This window comes from Populus trichocarpa, chromosome 1, assembly GCF_000002775.5.
Source record: "Populus trichocarpa isolate Nisqually-1 chromosome 1, P.trichocarpa_v4.1, whole genome shotgun sequence".
Lineage (NCBI taxonomy): Eukaryota > Viridiplantae > Streptophyta > Magnoliopsida > Malpighiales > Salicaceae > Populus > Populus trichocarpa.
The window spans coordinates 34219447-34241406 of record NC_037285.2 but is presented as its reverse complement, the minus strand read 5'-3'; the positions used below and the strand labels follow the sequence as shown (position 1 = coordinate 34241406).

General features: G+C 32.9%; 1 protein-coding gene across 1 annotated transcript; it reads right to left on the bottom strand.

The window, feature by feature from the left end:
* Window positions 1-9539: 9539 nt before the first annotated feature.
* Window positions 9540-21729, bottom strand: LOC112328793 (mitochondrial pyruvate carrier 1-like). The gene is made up of 5 exons (XM_052452641.1): window positions 21470-21729; window positions 21172-21295; window positions 10550-10604; window positions 10287-10422; window positions 9540-9795 (listed from the first exon to the last, which is right to left on the bottom strand). Exons 2-5 carry the CDS (start codon window positions 21262-21264, stop codon window positions 9744-9746), a joined length of 336 nt encoding a protein of 111 aa, XP_052308601.1. The 5' UTR covers window positions 21265-21295; window positions 21470-21729; the 3' UTR covers window positions 9540-9743.
* Between the last annotated feature and the right edge of the window lie 231 nt (window positions 21730-21960).

Genomic DNA, 21960 nt, shown 5'->3' with positions numbered 1-21960 from the left:
TAGTTTTTTATAGGGTCATCCAAGCCTCGTAACATGAGTAGTTGTTTGGTAGGTTAACCTAGATTATCTTTTTTTTTTTCAATTTGATTTCTATGAGGTTATATCAATCTTGCGACCTAACATGTTAACATAGGTTAAATTGAATCATTTTTTTGCATTTTTTATTTGAATATTTTATTTCAATTTTATTCTTCAATATTCTTAGGTTTATTGAGAATTGATTTTGTTTTGATTTACTTTCTATGAGGTTATTTCAGTCTCATGATTTAGGTAATGAGTTTGATAGGTTAACCCAGGTTGACTTATGTTATTTTTTTATCCTTTAATTTTTTTTATTTTCATCATTTACCATTAGATTGACTGAGAATTAAGCTTCATAATTTATTTTGATTTTTATCATGGGGTTATCATGATTTCAAGACCATGATTGCAGATATGTCAGGTTAACCTGAGTTGATTAGGGTCAATTCAATATGTTTTCATCTTGATATTTTTTTTTAAAAAAATATGTCGTCTTGAATGTATTTTTTAGATAGATTATATTTTTACTAGTAATCTCGGTTGTTTTTGGACCTGCCAAGTCAATTGAGTCATATTAGATCAATCCTCACACAATTATTGTTTTTTAGAAAAAAAAATATTAGCAATACCTATATATATTTTTTATGTTCAAATATTTTTTATCTGATCTACAATGTAACACAAGAAAATAATATAGTATTTGGCTAAAACATGATAGTTATAGGAGGCGATTGACCAAATTGATAATATGAACCTCAATGTACCACAACCTAATAGTTTAGGGCTAAAAATGTTATTAAATCAATTTTTTAATATGTCTTTATATCCTTGATTGAATCAATTTTATCCTTATAAAATGATTAAGTTTTCAATCTATTCTTTTATTAAAAAAATTTGTCTAAATTAATTGAACTTTGTCATACATATAACTTAATATTACACTATAAATGGCCTTGAGTTTTATCAATTTTTTAATCATATGCAAAATACATAGCAAATAAAAGAGATTTTTTAATACACACAGTCGTTACCCCCTTTCTCTTCGAAACCTTCTTATCCGTACTTTTTTTTTTAATGAACCCCCTCCTCTTCGACTAATGTTGCCATTTTTGGTATAACATTGAGTCATGTGCATTATACTATTTTGGAAAAGTAAGTTAAGAAAATGATAGATTGAAAACTATGTCATTTTATAAAGATAAAACATGTCTAGTTAATGATATAAAGACCAATTGGAAACTTCTATCATTTTAAATATATAAAAATGAATCATCTCTCTCTCTCTCTCTCTTTTATCAGTATATTTTATTAGATAATTTTGATGTTGTAGTTTTGGGTCACAATAAGATATCCCATAATAAAAGCTACCTAAGGGCTAACATGTTTAGGGTTTGGTTATATCGAACACACACACACACACACACACACACACAAGCTTGACATAAACAAATGGGGCTAGCTTTTTTATAGTCGTTTAGCCAATCCAAACAACTGAAATTTCAACCTTTGGCCTAACCCGACACCTCACCTCGGTTTTATGCTTGGCATACACCTCAATGTATTTCAACTTACAAACTTTTCATGTACATAATATTTTTCTATGCGTACACAACTTTTTTCTATGTAGTGCAACACCATCTTCCATGCCAAGGCATTGACCATCACCAAAATTTGTTTCAATGGCGCATGACATAACAACAACATCATGGTAAAATAATCAAAGACCACCATGGCTAGCCAATATTTTCTTGTTATGTGAAAAGCATTGGATAACACTGACAAACACTATTTTTTCTCCAACTGATTGTTAGCTCAACAACAAATAGTGAGCACAAACTTCTCCATACACCTTTTTCTCCATGAAGAAATTTTAAATACTGGGTTTATAAACACACCTAGATACTGGGGAGGAAATCTAAGTCCAGCCATACAATCCTCTATAAAATCTCGCCATACAAAGCTATCCATTTTTATAGATAAAGCTACACTTATCCATTAAAAGCCAAGCAACTCCATTGAAGGCCAGCAACATACAAGCCATTCTAGGCTAGAATTATTAACAACCACATAAACAACTCTAGATCATATAATCACTTTCATACTACATTTATATATATATATATATATATATATATTCCTTTCACTTTCATCATACTTTTCTCTTTCCATATTTTCTCTCTCTTGTGTTTTACTGACTTAAGCATCGGAGAGTTCCTTGTTTCTTAGGAGATTTTTTTTCCCAGACAACCATCTAGCCATTAGATAAAGCTTAGGTATAGCCCATCAACCAAGGACTAGCCCTTTCATACCAATATCTCATGATGCAGCCATCGAAAGCACTACTTTTTTCTGAATTTTTTATAAGACTTCATCAGGGTTCAACCTAGTGGTTCAAATGGTCTTTGAGGATGAAGTTATGTTGGAATTGGATAATAGCTTTTTGTTTGGTATGATGTGAGAATGAAAAAATCCAAAATTTTCAAGATTCATAGGGCTCTATAGTTGCTTACCATTAAGATTTTTATAGGAATCCTTGTTACACTAAACTATGATGTGGTGAGACTTGATAAGAAAAAGAGATGCAAGTGAAAAAGAAAACCATAAAGAGAAAGAAAGTTGAATTATTACAAATGCTAAAGGTCTAACATAAAAAACAAAATGGATCAATTGCTAGCAACTTTAAAATAACATTATATAACCTAGCCTAAGAATCCTTCTCACCATATTCCTTCATCACCTATAATTGTATATGTAAACCTTTCTTAGTACAAAGCAAACATAAACACTCCTAAAACTCCCACATAAAAATAATCATGGTCATTGTCCAAATAATCATGTTGAGGTATTATCTTAAACCCATAAACTCTAAAAAAAAAAATACCTTCGTTTATCGTATCACTTGCTGCATAATAAACCATATAATTAGAAAACACACCATACTCTTTTCATTAAAACAGTGATACCCGAGCTAAAAAATAGAGTAATAAGCATATATGTGAAATTTGTCTCGATAAATTAATCTAAAAACCCCGCAATTAGAAGCTTGACTTAGGTGGAGTTTCAAGTTGAATTGAAAATGACATTGACTTAACTAAACCTAGTTGACCCAGCTGAGTTAAGTTCTGAACTAGTTGACTTGGTCGGGTCAATGCCAATTTTTTTTTAAAAAAGATCAAAATGATATTATTTTAAGAAAATGATTGATCCATGTTGATTAAATGACTAGCAAGTTGATTTAGTGATCCAATAATTCAGGCTCTTTCTGAGTTGATCATTAAACTAGGTTTAGAACCCATGATAACAAAGACAACCCTTAATTTTTTATCCATGAACTAGACTTCAAGTTGTAAACTTTAACCTAAAAAAATCCTATCAATAGTATCATTATAGCAACTAATAACCTTTACAGCTTTATAGTCTTCATTGATGTGGTCATACCTAATCTATAAAAATTGAATTCTAGACAAGCTTATGTATAGTTCTTACCATTAACTATATTATAAACAAAACTATTAGGCATCAATGAAACAATGTAGCTTATGAGGAGATCCAATGTTCATTCGAACATTGATTTCCTTTTTTATTTTTTTGGTCTCTAAGACTTTTTACACTTTGGTCCCTAAATTTCATTTTCTTCTTTTTTGGTCCTTTGACATTGCTTTGATTTGTAATTGGTCTTAATGGATTTTTTTTCCATGCGTGCGTATAGGGATCTCAAGGTGTCAAGAAAATGTTTCATTACTCAGTTAATTCTTGGTTTTGTAAAACACAATTCAATTTAATTGATTTAAAATAATTAGAGCCTTAGGGACCAAATTTAAAGCTTCAAGAAATATTTAGCCCTTTTATTTTTCCACCATCACGGACTGATTTGTATGGTCAAGAATGAAGCTCATGTCCTTTTTTTAATATATATTTTGGTCCTTTATTTTTTTTAATTTGATCCCTTTATATTGACTTTATTTGGGATTTAAATTGGTACTTTGTTTTGGATGCCTTAATATGGGAATCTTGCAATATCGAGGGAAATTTTTATTGTTCGGTTTTGTAAAATAAAACAAAATTCAGTTAATTTAAAATAATAATGTGTTAAGGAAACAAAATTTAAATAAAGACAAGTATGAGAATTGGGGTAAATGGGCAGGGAAAATAGGTTAGCGTGTGCAACGCTCGCACTAGCAGATGAGAGGCGTCCACAGTATTCATGTAGCATTAGGGGTCTCCTTGCATCCAAATGACAACTTTCATGACAACATTGGAAGCCTTGTGTCGTGTTTTTCCCAATAGTTTGAAGTGTGTAGGTGGTAGTGGGGCGATTGGGTTTCAACTTGCTTTTTTTCTTCTCCCCCTTTTTTTCTCTCTCCTCTCCTCAAGAATCAAGCTGGCCTACCAAAATTTAAAGGTGTCGTGTATTTTTTGTATCAAATTTGATCCTCATTCTTTTTATTAAGGATGCTCATGGATATAGTTAGGTCAAGTTTGGACCTGTAAACCCCCCAGATAAAATATACAAGGATAATGAAGTAAAAAGTATGTTAAACAAGTAAATTGAATAGTTACACTTAGGGGATGATAATGGATTTTGAGAATTGAAAATAAAATACTTATGTGTTAATTTTAAAATAAAAATATAAAAAATAGCTGAAAAATTAAAAAAAATACAGAAATGCAAATAAAAACTAAATGGAAATGATGTAAGAGGAAAAAAAAAGTACTGACATGTAATTTAAAGAAATTTGAAATAGCAGAGCTTTAATTTGGTAGAAATGAATGTTAGAAGCTGAGAAATATTTACCTAGAAAAACAAAAGGCCATGAAGGTAGGACAAAATAGGTATTATTTAATTTGTTATGTGCGTGTGCGTGTGCGCGCGCGTATTTGGTTGGCCATTAGAGGAAAAAAAAGAGAGGAGAGGAACTCTTGAGAAAAACTTGGAAAGTCTTAGGAAAAAAACCTAGAAATTAAAGGAAAATCTTAGAAAATTTAGGAATTAAACGTAATAAGTACTTGATTGAGAGAAAATCAAGTGAGAGTAAGTGATTTTTCAAGAATGGTAACTTGTTGGAGAAGTTTGGAAACATAGAGGGAGAGGAAGAAGAAAGTGAAGAAATTGAGTTTTTCTTCCATTTTGTTTCTTAGAAACTTCTAACTTAGAGGCAAGATATATTATTGCAATGATTAAATTGTGTATTTTCTTAAGATTAAATTCTATAGTTTGTGTTAGTGTCGTGTAATTGTGAATTAAGGGTTGGTGATGTTGGAAATGACAACATAGTCTTTGGAATGTGTAAATGATCATAAATAAACATCAGGTCAAGTGAGAATTTGAAGAAAATCTTAACTTCTCTTTTATCTTTAGTTTCGACCAAATAAGGTATAGATCGGGGGAGGGAATCTTTCTTAGAAAAAATATGTTTTTGGATTGGTTAATGAAAGATTTTAATGATAAAGTGCTTCGATGTTGTGAATGGTACATATTTAATAGGTGTGATGGTGTTGATGATGATTGAGAATGAAGGAAAAATTATGAAAAAAATTATTTTTATTTTGATGATTAAGTATATGAGTTTTTGGAAAATTGTATTGTTAATGATATCTTACTAAGGATAATTTAATGCACACTTTAAATTATGTATGGATGAAGTAAATTGTGGGAGAATAAAATTAACATGATAAAATAATGAAATGTATTTGGAAATTAAATGGGTTTTATATGTTGAATTAGATTGAAGATTTTCTTTTATGTGTGCCCTGAATTAGGCACACAAGAATTATTGATAGAATAATAATGTAATAAAAAAAATTCTCTTGAATCCAGGAGAAGTTGTTGGATAAGAGCTCAAACAGGAGGAGTCAGACCGTCACGAGCAGCAAGTAGGTGTTTGTCATCCTATTTGAATTTAAAAACTTTTAATTTTTGTCATTACAAATATGTTGATTTGTCTTATGTGTATTGATTGTTGAAATTGATAAATTACAAAACAAATAATGTTATGAATTCATGATGTTATTGGCATCTGTGAGGGGATAACCAAAATATTGCCAACCAAATAGGTTTGCCGATTTAATTTGATTATGTGAGAAGATGGTCAGAATATTGACAACCAAATGGGTTTGCCAGATTCAATTGGCATTTGTGGGAGGAGGGCTAGAATGTTGGCAACTAAATGGGTTTGCCGAATTTAAATTGGTGTTCATAAAGAGATGGGTGGAATGTTGGCAACAAAATAGGTTGTTGGATTTCGGTTGGCATCCATGAGAGGAAGTACAGATTATAGATTTAAAAGAAATGGGTTAAAGGTGAAAATGTTAGTTAGCAAATTTATTAGGTTATAAATAAGTATAAGATTTTTTTTATTTAATTAGAGGTGTGATTACAAGTTCTTTATAAGCAAGGCCAGAGTATTAGATATTAGTGAAATAATTTTATGGCTTGTAAATATAATAATGTAATTAATTATATACTTAGACCTTTTGAGAGATATATGTATCCTTATATGATGTGTAATAACACACACACACACACACACATTAGTGGTGTAAGAGTGTGTGTGGTGTAGGAGTATGATAATGTAAATCTCTAAAATAGGATGGTATCACGAGTTTAATGTTGTGCATAATATGTTAAATTAATATGAATTAATGGGAACTAAAAATTATATGTGCATGTAATGTATGTTTATCTTTATATGTTATCTATTCTTTTATTTTAGCATTTGTAATGTAAAGTAAGTGTCCAATAATGAGACATACCTAAATATTGTTGAAATATTAAGAAAAGAAATTGAGATGATATGTGATTTAGGATAATTGGATCAAGATTGTAAATGGTGATTAATTGAGAAGTTGGAGTAATGTTGATAACTTGATATGTTTAAAAATAAGAGAGATGCTACTGAATTTTTGATAGAGACATATGAGAAATAGAATGAAGTCTAAAAAAATCCATGATTTATCAATAGATTTGGGAATGATTATAATTTATGTAATAATTAGAGTTTAAGAATGTTATAGGACCTATAATTATATCCAACTAAACTTTTTATATTTTATAAATTGAAAACCCGTACCATTCAGTTTTAATTTGACTCAAGCGAGTTGGATACATAAGGTTAGGCTAAGTTTTTTTTATGGATATTACAAATATCCACGGGTCAGGCTTATATTACTAATTCTTATGGGTTGGGCTTAATTAGAACTAAGACTCGAGCTTAATAAATTAGCCCAAAACCTATTATAAGTTGTAATAAGCAATTTAAGCTTAATACATTAACTAAATGAATTGACTAAAATGGAAGAATCAATTGTAGAAAAATGGCATAACATATAACAACAAATTAAGTTCTGAACAATAAAAAACTTGGTCACAATAAAACATAATAAGTTCTGAAAATAAACTTGAATTGGGTTGTATGGGGTATATAATTTGGGTTTGGTTGACTAGGTCTCAAAAATCCTAACCTGTGATATCTATTTTTTAAGTTTTTTTTAACCTACTATCATTTATAACATTCATATTATCTGACTTCGACGAGTTGAGTTAAGTTAAATAATGCTAATGTTATATATGAGATGATTTTTTTAACACCCTACTATTTATTTTGTTTTGAATTTTTTTTATTGATTTGTTTTTTAAATTTCATCTCTTAAAATTTAGTTTCATTTAATTTTTATATCAAACATGGTCCTCATGCTTTTGATTTCTATTTATTTTGTTTTTTTATCCTTTTTATTTTTTTTTAATTTCATCCCTTGGTATTTTGTTAATTGAGGATTTGGCTTCGAGTTTTTTTAGGTTTTACTTTTATGGGGTTAGTCCCGACCTTATGACTTGAATTACGAGTTTTGAAGATTAGCCTAAGTTAACTTCAATATTTTTTTAGGTTATTTTTTTAAAAATTGATTTTTTTTTCAATTTTATCTTTCAATATTGGGTTGGTTGGGGATAGGGCTTCGAGAATTTCCTTACTTTTCTTTCTATAGGGTTATCTCGATCTCATGTTTTGGATCACGGGCTTAGCCGATTAACCTGTGTTGACTCGGGTCTTTTTTTATTGTTTTTTTTCATTTTATTTTATTCAGTTTTCCCTTTAAATTGGGTTATCTGAGATTTGAGCTTTATTGTTTCACTCAATTTTCTTTCTACAAGGTTATCATAGTCTCATAACCATGTCGTGTATTTGAAAAGCTGGCTCGAGTTGGTTTTTTATCCTTTTTAATTTGATTTTTTTTAATTTCTTCCTTCAACATTTGATTTGCTGGAAATTGAGCTTTGATTTTTTTATTTTGCTTTCTATGATGTTATAACATCCTCATTTAATTTTTGCTTATTTATAAAATATTGAAAGCATATCTTTCCATAATATTAGCAAGAGCTCATATTATTTTTATTATCGTTATCTGTTTTTTTAATTATATTATTATATTAAACATGTTTATTAAACCAAGTCAAGTCAATGACTCGAGTCTTATTTTTTTTTCTTTTACTTCTTTAAAAACATTAGTATTGCCTCAATATGTTTTTTTTTTTTTATGTTGGGAAAAACTTAGCCCACCAATCTAATGTAACTCAAATGGTGAAAAAGTAGTGTTTTATGTTCTTTAGTACATGGGTTATAAAAGGCAATAGTTTTATGAGAACTTATTAAAGTAAGTAGTCCATGAGCCCACTACTTCAAGGTTCTTGTCTTTGTCACTTTTGAATAGTTCAATGGAGGTGAGATGGGGTGTGTATAAGTTTACAATGTATCATCTCTACCTCTATGGACGAGGCTTAGATGAGTGCGTGCTAGTGATGATTTTTTTAGAAGTTTGTTGATGAAATAAGGATTGTTCATTTCTTTCCAACATGATGCGACTGGAACATTCAAGGTATTTGACTGGTTGTCTGCTCAAAATATCGGTTGTTGTCTCTGCTGGGAACAACATATCCTTCGACGATATCGTTGGTTTTTTTTAGGAGAATCAAATGGCAAACCTCTAGTCTTTTATAAATTGGGAAATTAGAAATGTAATGACTAGCGAGTTTTAAATCCATGGTTATGAAACATGTTAGGTGCAATGAGTCAATCTAGTAACCGAGGCTTGGATTAGGTTTTATTTCAAATTAATTTGAAGTTTAATCGAGTCAAATCTAACTAACCTGATTTAGATCTAATCGAGTCAATTTAAAAAAAAAATTAATTTGTCTAAAGTGATATTATTATGAAAAAAGTTGAAATAATATATTTTTAGTTAACCCAGTGAATTTACAACTTGAACCTTAGATCCGGTGAGAACTATACTGGGATATGACAACTATGTTTAAAAATATTATGACAGTAAAAGTTTCTTTAGAAATGAAAGACAAATCTCTATTTCTTTAATTTTCTTTTTCTTTTTGACATGGTCTATGTCAAATTTGGTTTATTCAATGAATTGTTGGATTAATTACAAATTGGTCCTTATACAAAAGTTTTCTATTCATTATATTTTATAAGAAAAATAGCTTAGTCCTTTTAATATCACTCTCGGTCATATAATAAAGTGCTTGAAATGTAATAACTCAATTATAAATGTAATGATCCATTACAAGGAAACATAGAAAGGTAACGAGATATTAAATTAAATGATTCATTACATCCAATTAAAAATTCTTGTGCTCTCTACTTTTTGTTGTTTATGAAGCAATTCAAAAGTAAATGAGCAGGCAAGAAGCATTAAAAATATAGAGAAATGTCAAGTCATTGTTCTTTGGCTTCCTCGAGTTGTTTAGCTTCCTCTTGTGGCGTGGACCTGAAACAGAACCCAATCATTAAAAGTTAAGGTCAATATTAATCACAACAGATTGGGTAGAGAAAGAGCTGGACAAGATTAGTTATAATATGATTAAGAGATTCCAATCCATAAATAGGTTAATATGTCTAACACAAATAGGTTAGTATGTTTGTTATTTTTGGAACTTCAACTTGCTTAACAACATCGTTTTACTAGCAGGATCAATGAGAAAATAGTGGATCATCATTCCAATAAATACAAATTTACTTGAGGTTCTTACTTATTCCAACATATTTATGGATAAGAGTTTTTTCCTCGGTCATATCAAATCAATTCTCCTTTTTTTTTAGCCAAGCGAGTACCGGTTTCTTAACTATGAAATACAAAGATGTCCTCATTAATTGCCTCTATAAAACTGCCTTCAATTTGTTGGAGTGTAAGCTAATGATTATGTCAAGAACTAATTATGAATAAACCAAACCTAAAAACACAGGATAATTGTTGCCTACCGATGAGCCTTCATCCAACGTGAGAGCTGATAAAGCTGCAGTGTCTCGTTTGTGATATGGCATGCAAGAAGGTGCAAGTTGCGTGGTTGTACCATCCATGAAAACCTCATGAACATTGCTGAATAAAAACACATAGCTACACCAACAATCACAAATTCCATTTATATATAAGCTTAAGCTTAATTGCTACAAATAAAAATTATAGGTAAACACGTAAAAAGAGCTAGTTCTTGTAGTATTTTATTTCAAACATGTAAAAAAACCTGTAACCATGTTGCCTGATATCAATTCTGGGGGTTTCTTTGTATCTACAAACGCCTGTCAAAACTGAACTAGTCAGATCGGAAATCATTGTATATATACATATTAGTAGTAAAGAAGCTTAATGAGCACAAACGAAAACAAAGAGATATGATGAGTATTTTTTACTATATATTTTTGTGCTTTAGAAACATCCAAATCCATAAAATAGAATGTTAGTCCAATCAAATGTGGGCCTGACATCCTACCATATCCAACATACTTGGGTTCAGCCATGAACCGAGCTCAAGTTATTATGGGTCTAGCAAGACGCTAAACCCATTTCCTCTAAGTTTGGCCACACAACAAACCTAGTTGGACTTAGAGATCCATATTAGGACCATAGAGTTTTGTCTTCAGGTTATTTACATGAACTATTCATGTCAAATGTAATCATGTCCCTATATTTATAGATGTATAAAAGGTCTCTTAAGAGGCTTACCATATTTTTCATCTTATTAATGATGTATAAGATATTTGTCCCTCATTAATACATCGATATGTAAGGAATATTTATTTTTCATTGATGTCATCAAAAGAAACAAACCTATTAATATGTGTAAGTTATTATGGGTCTAGCAAGACGTTAAACCCATTTCCTCCAAGTTTGGCCATACAACAAACCTAGTTGGACTTAGAGATCCATATTAGGACCATAGAGTTTTGTCTTCAGGTTATTTACATGAACTATTCATGTCAAATGTAATCATGTCCCTATATTTATAGATGTATAAAAGGTCTCTTAAGAGGCTTACTATATTTTTCATCTTATTAATGATGTGTAAGATATTTGTCCCTCATTAATACATCGATATGTAAGGAATATTTATTTTTCATTGATGTCATCAAAAGAAAAGGACTTTCCAGTTTTTTCTTTTCCTAAGGATGACAAGATTCAGAGGTGATAAGTACCCCTTGAACCACCCAGATAAAGGTTCACCTTTTCTACTCTAAAAGCTTATATATTTCAGAGCATTAATCATAAAATACCAAAAACAAATATCATTGTTCTTGGAATCAAAAGCTCTTTCTTTCATTTATTATCATATCCATTTAAAGACTTTATCATTGAAGGGTCTTTAAGCCCCCCAACATGGATTGTTTTTGCAGATATCAATACTAGTATCATCAATTTTTGCACTTCCTGGGCTAAGAAGAAGGAAATAAGTACAGGAACATTTGATTAACCACTATCCAAACACCAAATAACCTATTTCTTGAACATATTGGATTTTTGGGACATCATCATTGACATCGTCTATGAGAACCTTTCAAAAAGCCATTAATTACTCTAAAAGTTTATTAAAATCCTTACTCATCATCATAATAGTAAATAATCAAGACACTTCAGGGATAAGACGTGTAACTGATCTCCTTGCCACGTTAGATACTCCTACACAGCTAACCATTCAACAACCTATTAATCAAGTGCAACTCCTCACCCAAGTAGTGTTGGTGAATCAACAAGCACAAGAAAATACATCATAACATGTTTCGATGCCACCTCAACAAGATGTTATATCCTCCCTACCACTTTCACAACAACACGCAACACCAGTGTCTGTAGATGGTTACATTACCCAAAGGAATGTGGGCAGAATGAATCTATGAGAGGTTTTCAACCTTAGAGATCATCCAACCATTCTAAAGAACATGCACGCCCTCACGACACTTGAACACATAGCGAATACTAAAGTCATCCATCTGACCATCGTGGAAATGAGGCCACCTTTAAATCTTGTCATTCCACGATAGAAACCTCGAGCTCCCTAAAACCCTATAGGTATAGAAGTGAAAAATAGCCCTAATATGAATACATACAAGAGGATTCCTTCACCCCTCATCAAATTCAGGATTCTCCTCTGTCCAGATAAATGTTATATACTTGTATACCTAAGAACTATATTTCTACTAAAATGACTTTAGACAACTATGATGGTCATATAAACCTAAGGAAGTATGTTTAGAATGTGAGGAGCAACCTTGAAATGGTCATCTATGATGGTTATGCCATATGCAAGATTCTTCCAACAACCTTTAATGAATAAGTGCGTGCAAGGTAAAATAACTTGAAGTCAGGTTCCATTACAAGCTTCAATGGCCTTTATACCAAGTTGGTGGCATGATTCAGCACAAGTATCTTGTCAAGAAAGAGTTTCACAAAACTATTTGGGATCTATCAAGCGGATGATAAGTCCATGCGAGCATAACTGAAAAGGTTTAATAAGAAAATGCTCAAGGTTAAGGAATTGATTAAGCCTATGACTTTTGAAGCCTTAATGGGTGGAGTAAAGGGGAAAGCTTTATGGAAGGAATTGTATGCTTTACTGAACAGAAGCTTTTTGAAAGTAAAGCAATAAATGAAGAACCACATTTGGGTAGAGAATGCAAGTATGTTGTGTCATGGTCCTCCATATTTTTCTAGGGAAAAGCTACTAAAAAGTCTTATAAAAAAGATCGTTCTTCTAGAAAAGATAACAACCCTAGAAAAAGTCGGAAGAGGCCAATTTGAAAACACTTGGGCTACCCTAAAATGCATATCACTCTATTGAACACTACCCTTATAGAGGTTCTTACTACCATATAGGGTAAGGAGTTTGTTCGCTACCTTTCACCTATGAAATCTCTACCTAATACCTATACATCTAAGAAATATTGTTTGTTTTATAAGGATAAGGGACACGACACAGATGATTGTTATATTTTGAAGAAGAAAGTAGAAAGGTTGATAACTAAAGACTATTTCTACCAATTTTTGAAGGAGGACTCTCATCTTGAGTAAATAAAGGAAGAAATCGGTCATCTTGGGTAGCACCTCTATAAGAGGTGATTCCAACACGAGGAAAAGAAAGTATGGAAAACAGGTCTTTACAACTGTTCATCTCAAGAACTAATGGCATAAGCCTATTTTCTTTACCCTAGAATATGGAGAAAGAATAACTTTCCCACATGAAGATGCCCTGGTCATCTTTATAAGCCTTTCCAATCATCAAGTACACCGAGTGTTGGTAGATGATGGAAGTGCAGTTAACATCCTCTCATAAAAAGTAATGGAATAGGTGGGAATATCCCCCTCAAAACTAATCCTAATGAAAACTTCCCTTATTGGGATAAAAGGCTCAGACGTACCAATAAAAGGCGTCTTGGAGATATCAGTCACCATTAGCACTTCCTTTAAGTGTGTCTTCCTCCAATAAACTTTCATGGTTATTGACATGTCTTTGGTTTACAACACCATTTTAGGTAGGCTTTTCATGTATCAGATTAATGTAATTATTAGCACCAGGTCCTAACTAAAAAAGGAGTGGCCATGGTGCGAAGGAATCAAGTAAACTTGAGGCAATGCATCTTTACATGTCTAAAGGAAGGAAAAAAAAGGCCCAGTATTGGACTAATAAAGGTCATTGAAAGAAAGAGTGGAGGTTAGAACTAAGGTTGCTGAAGAATCAAGGTATGTCCTTCTAAGAGAAAATGAGTAAGCCACCATAAAAATAGATTCCACATTGACACTAACATAATATCAGTCACTAATACAGCTCTTCCATATCCAAAGGTCTAATTTTGCTATAGGTACTTCTAACATGCCAAGAATCAATCCTGAAATTATAACTTATCAGTTGAAAATAGACCCAACTGTTCATCTAGTCTGTCTAAAGAAGAAGAATTTTAGGGGTGAAAGATAGAAAACAATAAAATATGAAAGGTGGATAAACTCTTGGTTGTTTTTTTTTTTTAATTAGGGAAGTAATGTACCCTGTTTGGTTAGTGAATATGGTGATGGTTAGGAATAGCAATGGTAAGTAACGAATGTGTGTGGACTTCATATATTTAAACAAAACTTGTCCAAAAGATAGTTATTATCTCTCTGAGATCGATCGTTTGGTTGACTCCATCATAGGTTTTGAGTACTTGAGCTTTTTGGATGTCAATTATAGATATCATCAGATCCTCATGCACCTAGATGACGATGATGAAAAAATAGTTTTCATAATTAATGAGGGAACATTTTATTATAGAGTCATGCCTTCTGGGTTTAAGAATGATAGAGCTACTTACTAATAATTGGTGAATAAAATATTCAAGAGTTAGCTTGAGAGGATTATGGAGGAATATGTTAACAACATGCTAGTAAAGGGCATGACCTTTGAGCAACACCTCTTGGACCTATAAAAAATCTTCTATGTGTTGAACCACCACTAGATGAAAACTCAACGCTTCTAAGTGTGTCTTTGTCATAAAAAAAAAAGGTAAGTTTATGGGTTTCCTAGTAAGCAATAAGAGAATTGAGCCTAACCTAGAAAAGGTTCAAGTCATATTAAGCATTACTCATTTTCAGTTAGTGAAGGAAGTTCAGTGTCTTATAAAGATATTGATTGCTCTCAATTGGTTCATAGCTCGTCTGGAGGAGCACACCCTTCCATTCTTCAAGGCCTTGAGAAACATAACCAACTTTGAGTGGACTTTAGATTGCCAAAAGGCTTTTGAGGAGCTAAAAATTCATATTCAATATGTTAAGATCTTGTCTTAATCAAAGGAGAATGAAAACCTTTTTCTTTATCTAAGGGTGGTAAATTCAGCTGTAAGCTCTATTATGGTAAAAGAGATGGAGGAATATAATGTCCATTTTACTACTCTAGCCGCACTCTTTATGATGTTGAAACAATATATCTGGAAAGTGGATAAAGTAGCCCCTGCTTTGGTAAACGCCTCTAGAAAGTTAAAACCATACTTCTAAACTCATTAAGTCATTTTTTTTAACACATCAACCTTTGCAACATATCCTCTATAAGCCAGAGATGTCTAAGCATCTAGTTAAATAGGCTATTAAATTAGGAGAGTTTGACCTTCAATACATACCCCGACCAACTATAAATGGTCAAGCTTTGGAAAACTTTATTGTTGAATATTATTTTAAAGGTCCCATACAGATATTTGAATCTCCATCTTTAACCATAACTTTTTTTGTTGAACTAGAGGCCCCGGTAGAATAACATCTAATGATACCTACTTGGAAAATATATGTTAATGGCTCTTCCAATATCAATGAGAGTGAAGCTGGAATAATGTTTATCAGTCCTAAAGAACAAGTAATTGAATATAGAGTTTGTTTTAAGTTCCTAGCTATGAATAATATATCAGAGTATGAAGCTTTTCTAACAAGATTATGCCTTGTAGAGGCCTTGAATGCATTCCTACTTTGAGTTCACAGTGACTCATAATTGGCGGTTGGTCAATGCCAAGAAATGTATGATGCTAGATAGCCAACCATGCAATAATATCTTAAGAAGGGTGAACCCTATATGAAAGTTGGAGATAAGAGTAAGTCAATCAACCGTATTCCAAGGGAAGACAATTATCAGGTAGACCTCATATCTAAGTTAGCAAGTTCAAAACCTATTGACTTCCCTATAAATGTCTGGGTTGAAGTTCTAGAGAAACCAAATGTAGGTGAAGAAGAGTTAGTGGCTTTGCCCATTAACATTAAGAAAGATTACAGGACCCCAATTATGCATTATTTGTTTATTGATGAGTTACCCTCAAACAAAAACAAATTCATGCATCTGACTAAGCGAGGAGTGAGGTATTGCATAATTGGCAACATCTTGTACCGAAGATATGTCTCAACTCCACTACTAAAATGTTTATCCCCGTAATAAAAAGCACCTATGTTTTGAAAAAGATACATGATGGTATATGAGGTCTACACATATGCTCTAGAGACCTCACTACTTAAGTCACACGAGCAAGTTTTTATTAGCTAACTATACTCCACAATACCATAGATTTAGTGAATTGTTGTTAAAGGTTTGCCTCAGTCTCCTGTCAACTATTTATAAAAATGACCATCATAACCTCCCCATGGCCTTTTGTATAATGAGGAAAGGAAGGCCACAAATAAAAAATAGTTTGTCCTAGTAGTTGTTGATTATTTTATTAAATGAGTTGAATTAGAGGCCTTAGTAAAGATAACCACCAACAAAGTACTTTCATTCTTATCATATGCTGATTTGGGCTCCCTAAAATCTTGATTACAAATAATGAAACACGGTTTGAAAACCACAAAATAAGAAATCATTATCAAATACTTCATATTGATCTTCGTTTCTTCTTCATATCATATCCTCATATCAATGGTCAAGCTGAATTAACTAATAAAATCTTGCTTAATGGACCCAAGAAAAAAGATAAAAGAAGCTAAATTAGAATAGGTTGAGCTTATGAATAAAATCTTATAGGCTACAGAACAACTCAGAAGATGTCCACTAATGATACTTTTTTTCTCCTCACATATAGGACTGAAGTCATGATCCCCACTGAGATTAGATGTCCAAGCCATCAGGTGGCTCACTATACCTTAGAAGGCAATGAACAAGGTTTTAGGACCAATCTTGACTTCTTAGAATAATATCGCATGATTGTTGCAGTTAGAAATAAAGCTTACAATTTCAAAACTACCTGGTATCACAATGCTAAAATCAAGAATAGAAGATTCAAGTATATAAGAAATAGAGAAAGTAGAGGCAAGTTGGCCCCAAAATAGAAAGGTCCTTTCAGAGTCATAAGAGTAATTAAGGTGAATACTTATCATTTACAAGATATGAAAGAAAAGAATCTCCCTCACGCCCGACATTCAGGCCACTTAAAATTGTATCATTGTGAATAAAAATATAGATTTTCATCCATGAATGTCTCATCTTTTTTTCCTATATTTCTCCAAAGGGATTGGTATGTGGTCTCTCTAATGGCAGTAGTCCCTATAACCTCCAGTGTTGTCCCTACCTAAAGATATAAGTCCACATCATGGCTAATCAGACTAGAGGACTCATGAGTGTACCTACCACTGAGAATTCCTCTATATCCTAAGCAGCGACAACATTACATGACCAAAGCCAGACAACTCTATCACCAACCTCACCGATATAATATGGTTGTTGAACCTAAAAAGTTTGTAATTGGAAATCTCTCATGAGCATGGATGCTAGATATGTTTCAAGTATGGGTATATGACCCTTACAAAACTAAAACTCATTTGTAATTTCCTTTCAAAAATATTTTCTAAGTATGGGCATTAGGCTTATACAACTTATTTTCTAAGTATGAGCGTTTGATTTATACAAAATATTTTCTAAGTATAGGTGTTGGACCCATACAAAACTTTTTCTAAGTATGGGCATTGGATCCATACAAAATATTTTCTAAGTATGGGTATTGGACCCATGTTGGTTACTTAAAAAGGCCTACCAAAAGACTTAGAAAATATAATAATTTAAAAGACTTGAAAAATATAGTAATTCAAAACAAATAACAAATATCTAAAGGTCTCATGGCCAAATTCAAGGCTTGAGAACCAAGATATTTTTTACAAATAAAACAAACAAAAAGGAAGATTACATATCCATCCCAGACTACACCTCTTCTTTTGTTAAGGGGGCCCTGGTAGGGAAGACGTCTTTTAAGTCAGGAGCCTGACCATTGAGGAAGGACTCACTGAAGTCCATTTGTATTTCTTTTAAAAGGTTAAAGAAATACAAATTAGATATGAGTAATAAGAGTTTATATCATATTACCTATGTTAGATAGACAGACTCTCCAAACTCAGCATAGAACTCCTCATAAGAGTCCAGCCTCCTCCTTAACCATTTTTAACTCCCTTTAAAGGCCTCTTTGGACTCTTTGAGCTCAACCACCTCCTTCTTCAAAGAATTTATTCGGTTATACACCTCTCTAAGTTTCTCCTAAGTGGACTCTAGAATGAAGGTTTGTGCTTTGAGCTCCCTTTGCAACTAAGCATAAACAAGCTTGAGGGCTTTCATCTTAGCATCTTGGGTGGCTTTCTCATCCATTAGCCTTTGCACCCTTGTCTTATTGGTACGATACTATTCTATTGCCTTTTTCATTTTCCTCATTTCCTTAGCCTATTAAATTTTCAAGTAGACACACATCATGAAGGTCTAAACAATAAAAAAAAGACTAAATAAGTTCACATCTTTAAAACTACTTAATGTATTAGAATAATGAAAAAACTTGAGGATTTCTTATACCTGAAAAGTCATGTGCCGAGTGATGGCCAGATGGCACTGGTAGCTGGAGTCAATCAATGTGCCCATTTTAAAAGGAAATGTGAGGAGATTGTCTAAGGTGCCCATCACTTTCAATCCTCTAGGCCTAAAAGTGGACCTTCCTTATAGAATGGTCTCTATTATTCCCCTATTTTCCTCACTTGGTATGGGGAAGCAAAGAGGGGTACGACCTAAGTTGAGCCTGGAAAAGAAATCCCCAACCTCGGTGGATTAAAGTGTCTAGCTGGAGGACCTAGAAAGCATCCTGATAGAGCTCGTTAGAGCATGAGCACTGGTTGGTGGAGGGATCACCTCTATGTTAGAATATGAGCTAATCGTGACCCTTATTCTCTTCCATTATGAAGTAGCCTCCAGGATAACTAAAGTTGGGGTTGGCATCCTAGGACCCCCCCTCCCGGTATGGGAGAACGACATCCCGCTGCCACTTTTTGATGCACCTCCTTAAAGAAGGGATAATTGTTAGGATCTCTTCAATATGGACAACTAATGAGGTCTTCTTAAAGTCCATGAGAACTGTTCCTTTAACCCTTTTTCATGTATCAAAAGCAGGTTGTCTTGAGAGGAGAAAGCATGACTGAGTAAAGGTATGGTCATTTTATAGAGCATGGACAACGTGGACTCGCTGGCTTCAAATCAAGTTTCCCTTGGCAAGGATCTTGCATAAGGAAAAATTCAGAAGATGAATAACACAAGAAAAAAATAACACATGATATTAAAATTACCAGAAGCGCCATAAAACCTTTATGCCATGCAATTGACCTTGTACTCAGTGTGGAGATCACATAATATATTTCATATCCTCTTTTCCTCCTCATAGAGGAAGGGCTTATCATTGACCCCAGTAGAGGATGCTCTCTAGAAATGGGTATAATTCTATATGGCATTGTACCCATCCTGAGGTCTAGTTGTGCCTTTGTGCTTCACTATCACTCATCTTTCTCTCTACTTCTTTGACCGAGAGGGCTTCCCATTGAAGGTGTCTTTCATAGGCCCTCTTGGCCTATAGAGAAATTAGAGAACTAAAAGATATAAGATCCTCATTCATCACCACTGATCAAGGTGTAACAATACCTGGACACCTCGATTATAGGTTCCTCCCCTAAGCCCTTATCAACTTGTCAAAAGCAGACAAGTTAGTCCACCCGTTGGGATAGAGCTAAACAAGGCTTATGTTGTAGTAACAGAGAATATCCTTTACAAATAGGCTTACTGGTGACCTAGATAACATGGTCACTAGCTTTCGATATCAAAACCATGTAACTCCCTGGCTGTTTAGAATTGGCCAGAGACACTTGGTCAAAAGACACAATGTTTTTAGCCTTATATGGAGGTGTCCTTGACAACCTTTCTTGTCCACTAAGGTTTGAAATCTCTGGAGATCTTTTATTTCTCCCCCTTCTAGTGGAAAAAGGTTTAGCAGCGTCGATTTTAGATCTTGGGCCAATTCTAATGGTCGTAGAACCCTAGTGAACACCACTAATTTCATGTCTAAAACTAAAATCTCATTTAAGAGACATGATTTTTTTGCCTTTTCTAGACGCCACTCTTAAAAAAATTAAAAAAGCAAGAAAGAAAGAGAAGATGAGTTATTTTTTTCAACTCAATATTCTTGTGCTTTGAAAAAGTCCAAATCTATAAATAAGATGTTAGCACAATCGAATATGGGTCTGATATCCTGTCAAAGCCAACATACTTGGGTTCAGCCATAAGCTGGGCCCAAGTCATCGTGGGTCTAGCAAGATGCCAAACCTAATATACTCGGGTTCGACCAGAAGCTGAGCCCAAGTCACCGTGGGTTTAACAGGACGCCGAATCCATTTCCTTTAGGTTTGGCTACACACTAGACCTAGTTGGACTTAGAGATCCATGTTAGGACCATATGGTTCTATCTTCAGGTTATATATATAAACTATTCATATCAGAGGTAATAATGTCCTTACATTTATAGATATATAAAAAGTCTCTCAAGAGGCCTACCATATTTTTCATCTCATTAATGATGTATAAGAGATATTTATCCTTCATTAATACCATAAAAAACAAAAGACTTTCCAGTCTTTTATTTTTCAAAAGACGACAAGGTCCAGAGATTATAAATATCATCTAGACCACTCAGGTAAAGCTTATATATCTCATAACATTAATCACAAAATACCAAGAACAAACACTCTTGTTCTTAGAATTAAAAGCTTTTTTTATTTATTATAATCTCCATTAAAAATTACTGACTTTATCATTGAAGAGTCTTTAAGTTCTACCGACAATGATTTTTTTTGCAGGTACCAAGACTAATATCATCAATTTTTGCACTTTTTAGACTAAGAAAAAGGAAATAAATACATGAACATTTGATTAACCCCTGTTCAAACATTAAAGAACTTGTTTTTTAAACATATTGAATTTTTGAGATATCATCAAGATACATGTCGCCATAGGTGAAGCAATAAATAAGTAGCACTAGAATTGAAATTCAAAAAATAGAACCGTAGATCGGAGGAGCATACCGCAATAGGAAGGCTCCAGTTGAAAACAGGACCCCAAAAATGAGTTGTTCTGGGACCGATAGGACTATTCCAAAAAGTCCGGAGGAATTTCATTTTACAAGCTGATCGGTGGCAACTTGGAATCCTGCATATGTAAAGAGAAGAATGAGAATCAGCCGGACTTGTCCAATCACATTCACATAAAGAGAGAGATCCAGAATCATGTTAGAATTGTAAAGAGAAGAATGAGAATCAGCCGGACTTGTCCAATCACACTCACATAAAGAGAGAGATCCAGAATCATGTTAGAATTTCTTACCAAGAGAATGGGAATGATTAAACTTCGGATGGATTATGAAGTCTCGGAATGAAATAGTGCAGAAGTTCGGAATCTCCCAAGGGATCTCTGCCAAGTGCGAATTACCAGAACGTCAAGCAGGACAAAGAGTATAGATCATCCAACCCAATAGAATATTAATCTGTTCGTGTTTTTCAATGGGTGAAAATGATGTCCCGACTCCCGACAACTGAACAAGCTTGCTATTGGCACGTTAATCGAATCGAACGTGGCAAGATCATATAGTATTATGTTTGTGGTCATCATTTTTCAATCAAGATTGTGATGTTTGAGTTTATCATATTGTTTACAACTTTCCATTATCCCCACCTCTCTCTCTCTCACACACACACTTTGTTTAATACTTTTGAGGGGAAAAAATCCCACTTTTCAATTAAAAACATGCATTAAATTAATCTGCCAACAATTCATATACTATACTTGAAAAGAAAAGGGTACGTATTTTACAAACT

What these genes read in the sequence shown, in the direction of transcription:
- LOC112328793 (XM_052452641.1), bottom strand. Translation starts at nt 21,264, where the DNA reads ATGAAATTCCTCCGGACTTTTTGGAATAGTCCTATCGGTCCCAGAACA. An exon ending in ACTGGAGCCTTCCTATTGCG is followed by an intron (nt 10,605 to 21,171) that starts GTATGCTCCTCC and finishes CAGTTTTGACAG; the next exon opens with GCGTTTGTAGATACAAAGAA. An exon ending in ATCAGGCAACATGGTTACAG is followed by an intron (nt 10,423 to 10,549) that starts GTTTTTTTACAT and finishes TTGTTGGTGTAG; the next exon opens with CTATGTGTTTTTATTCAGCA.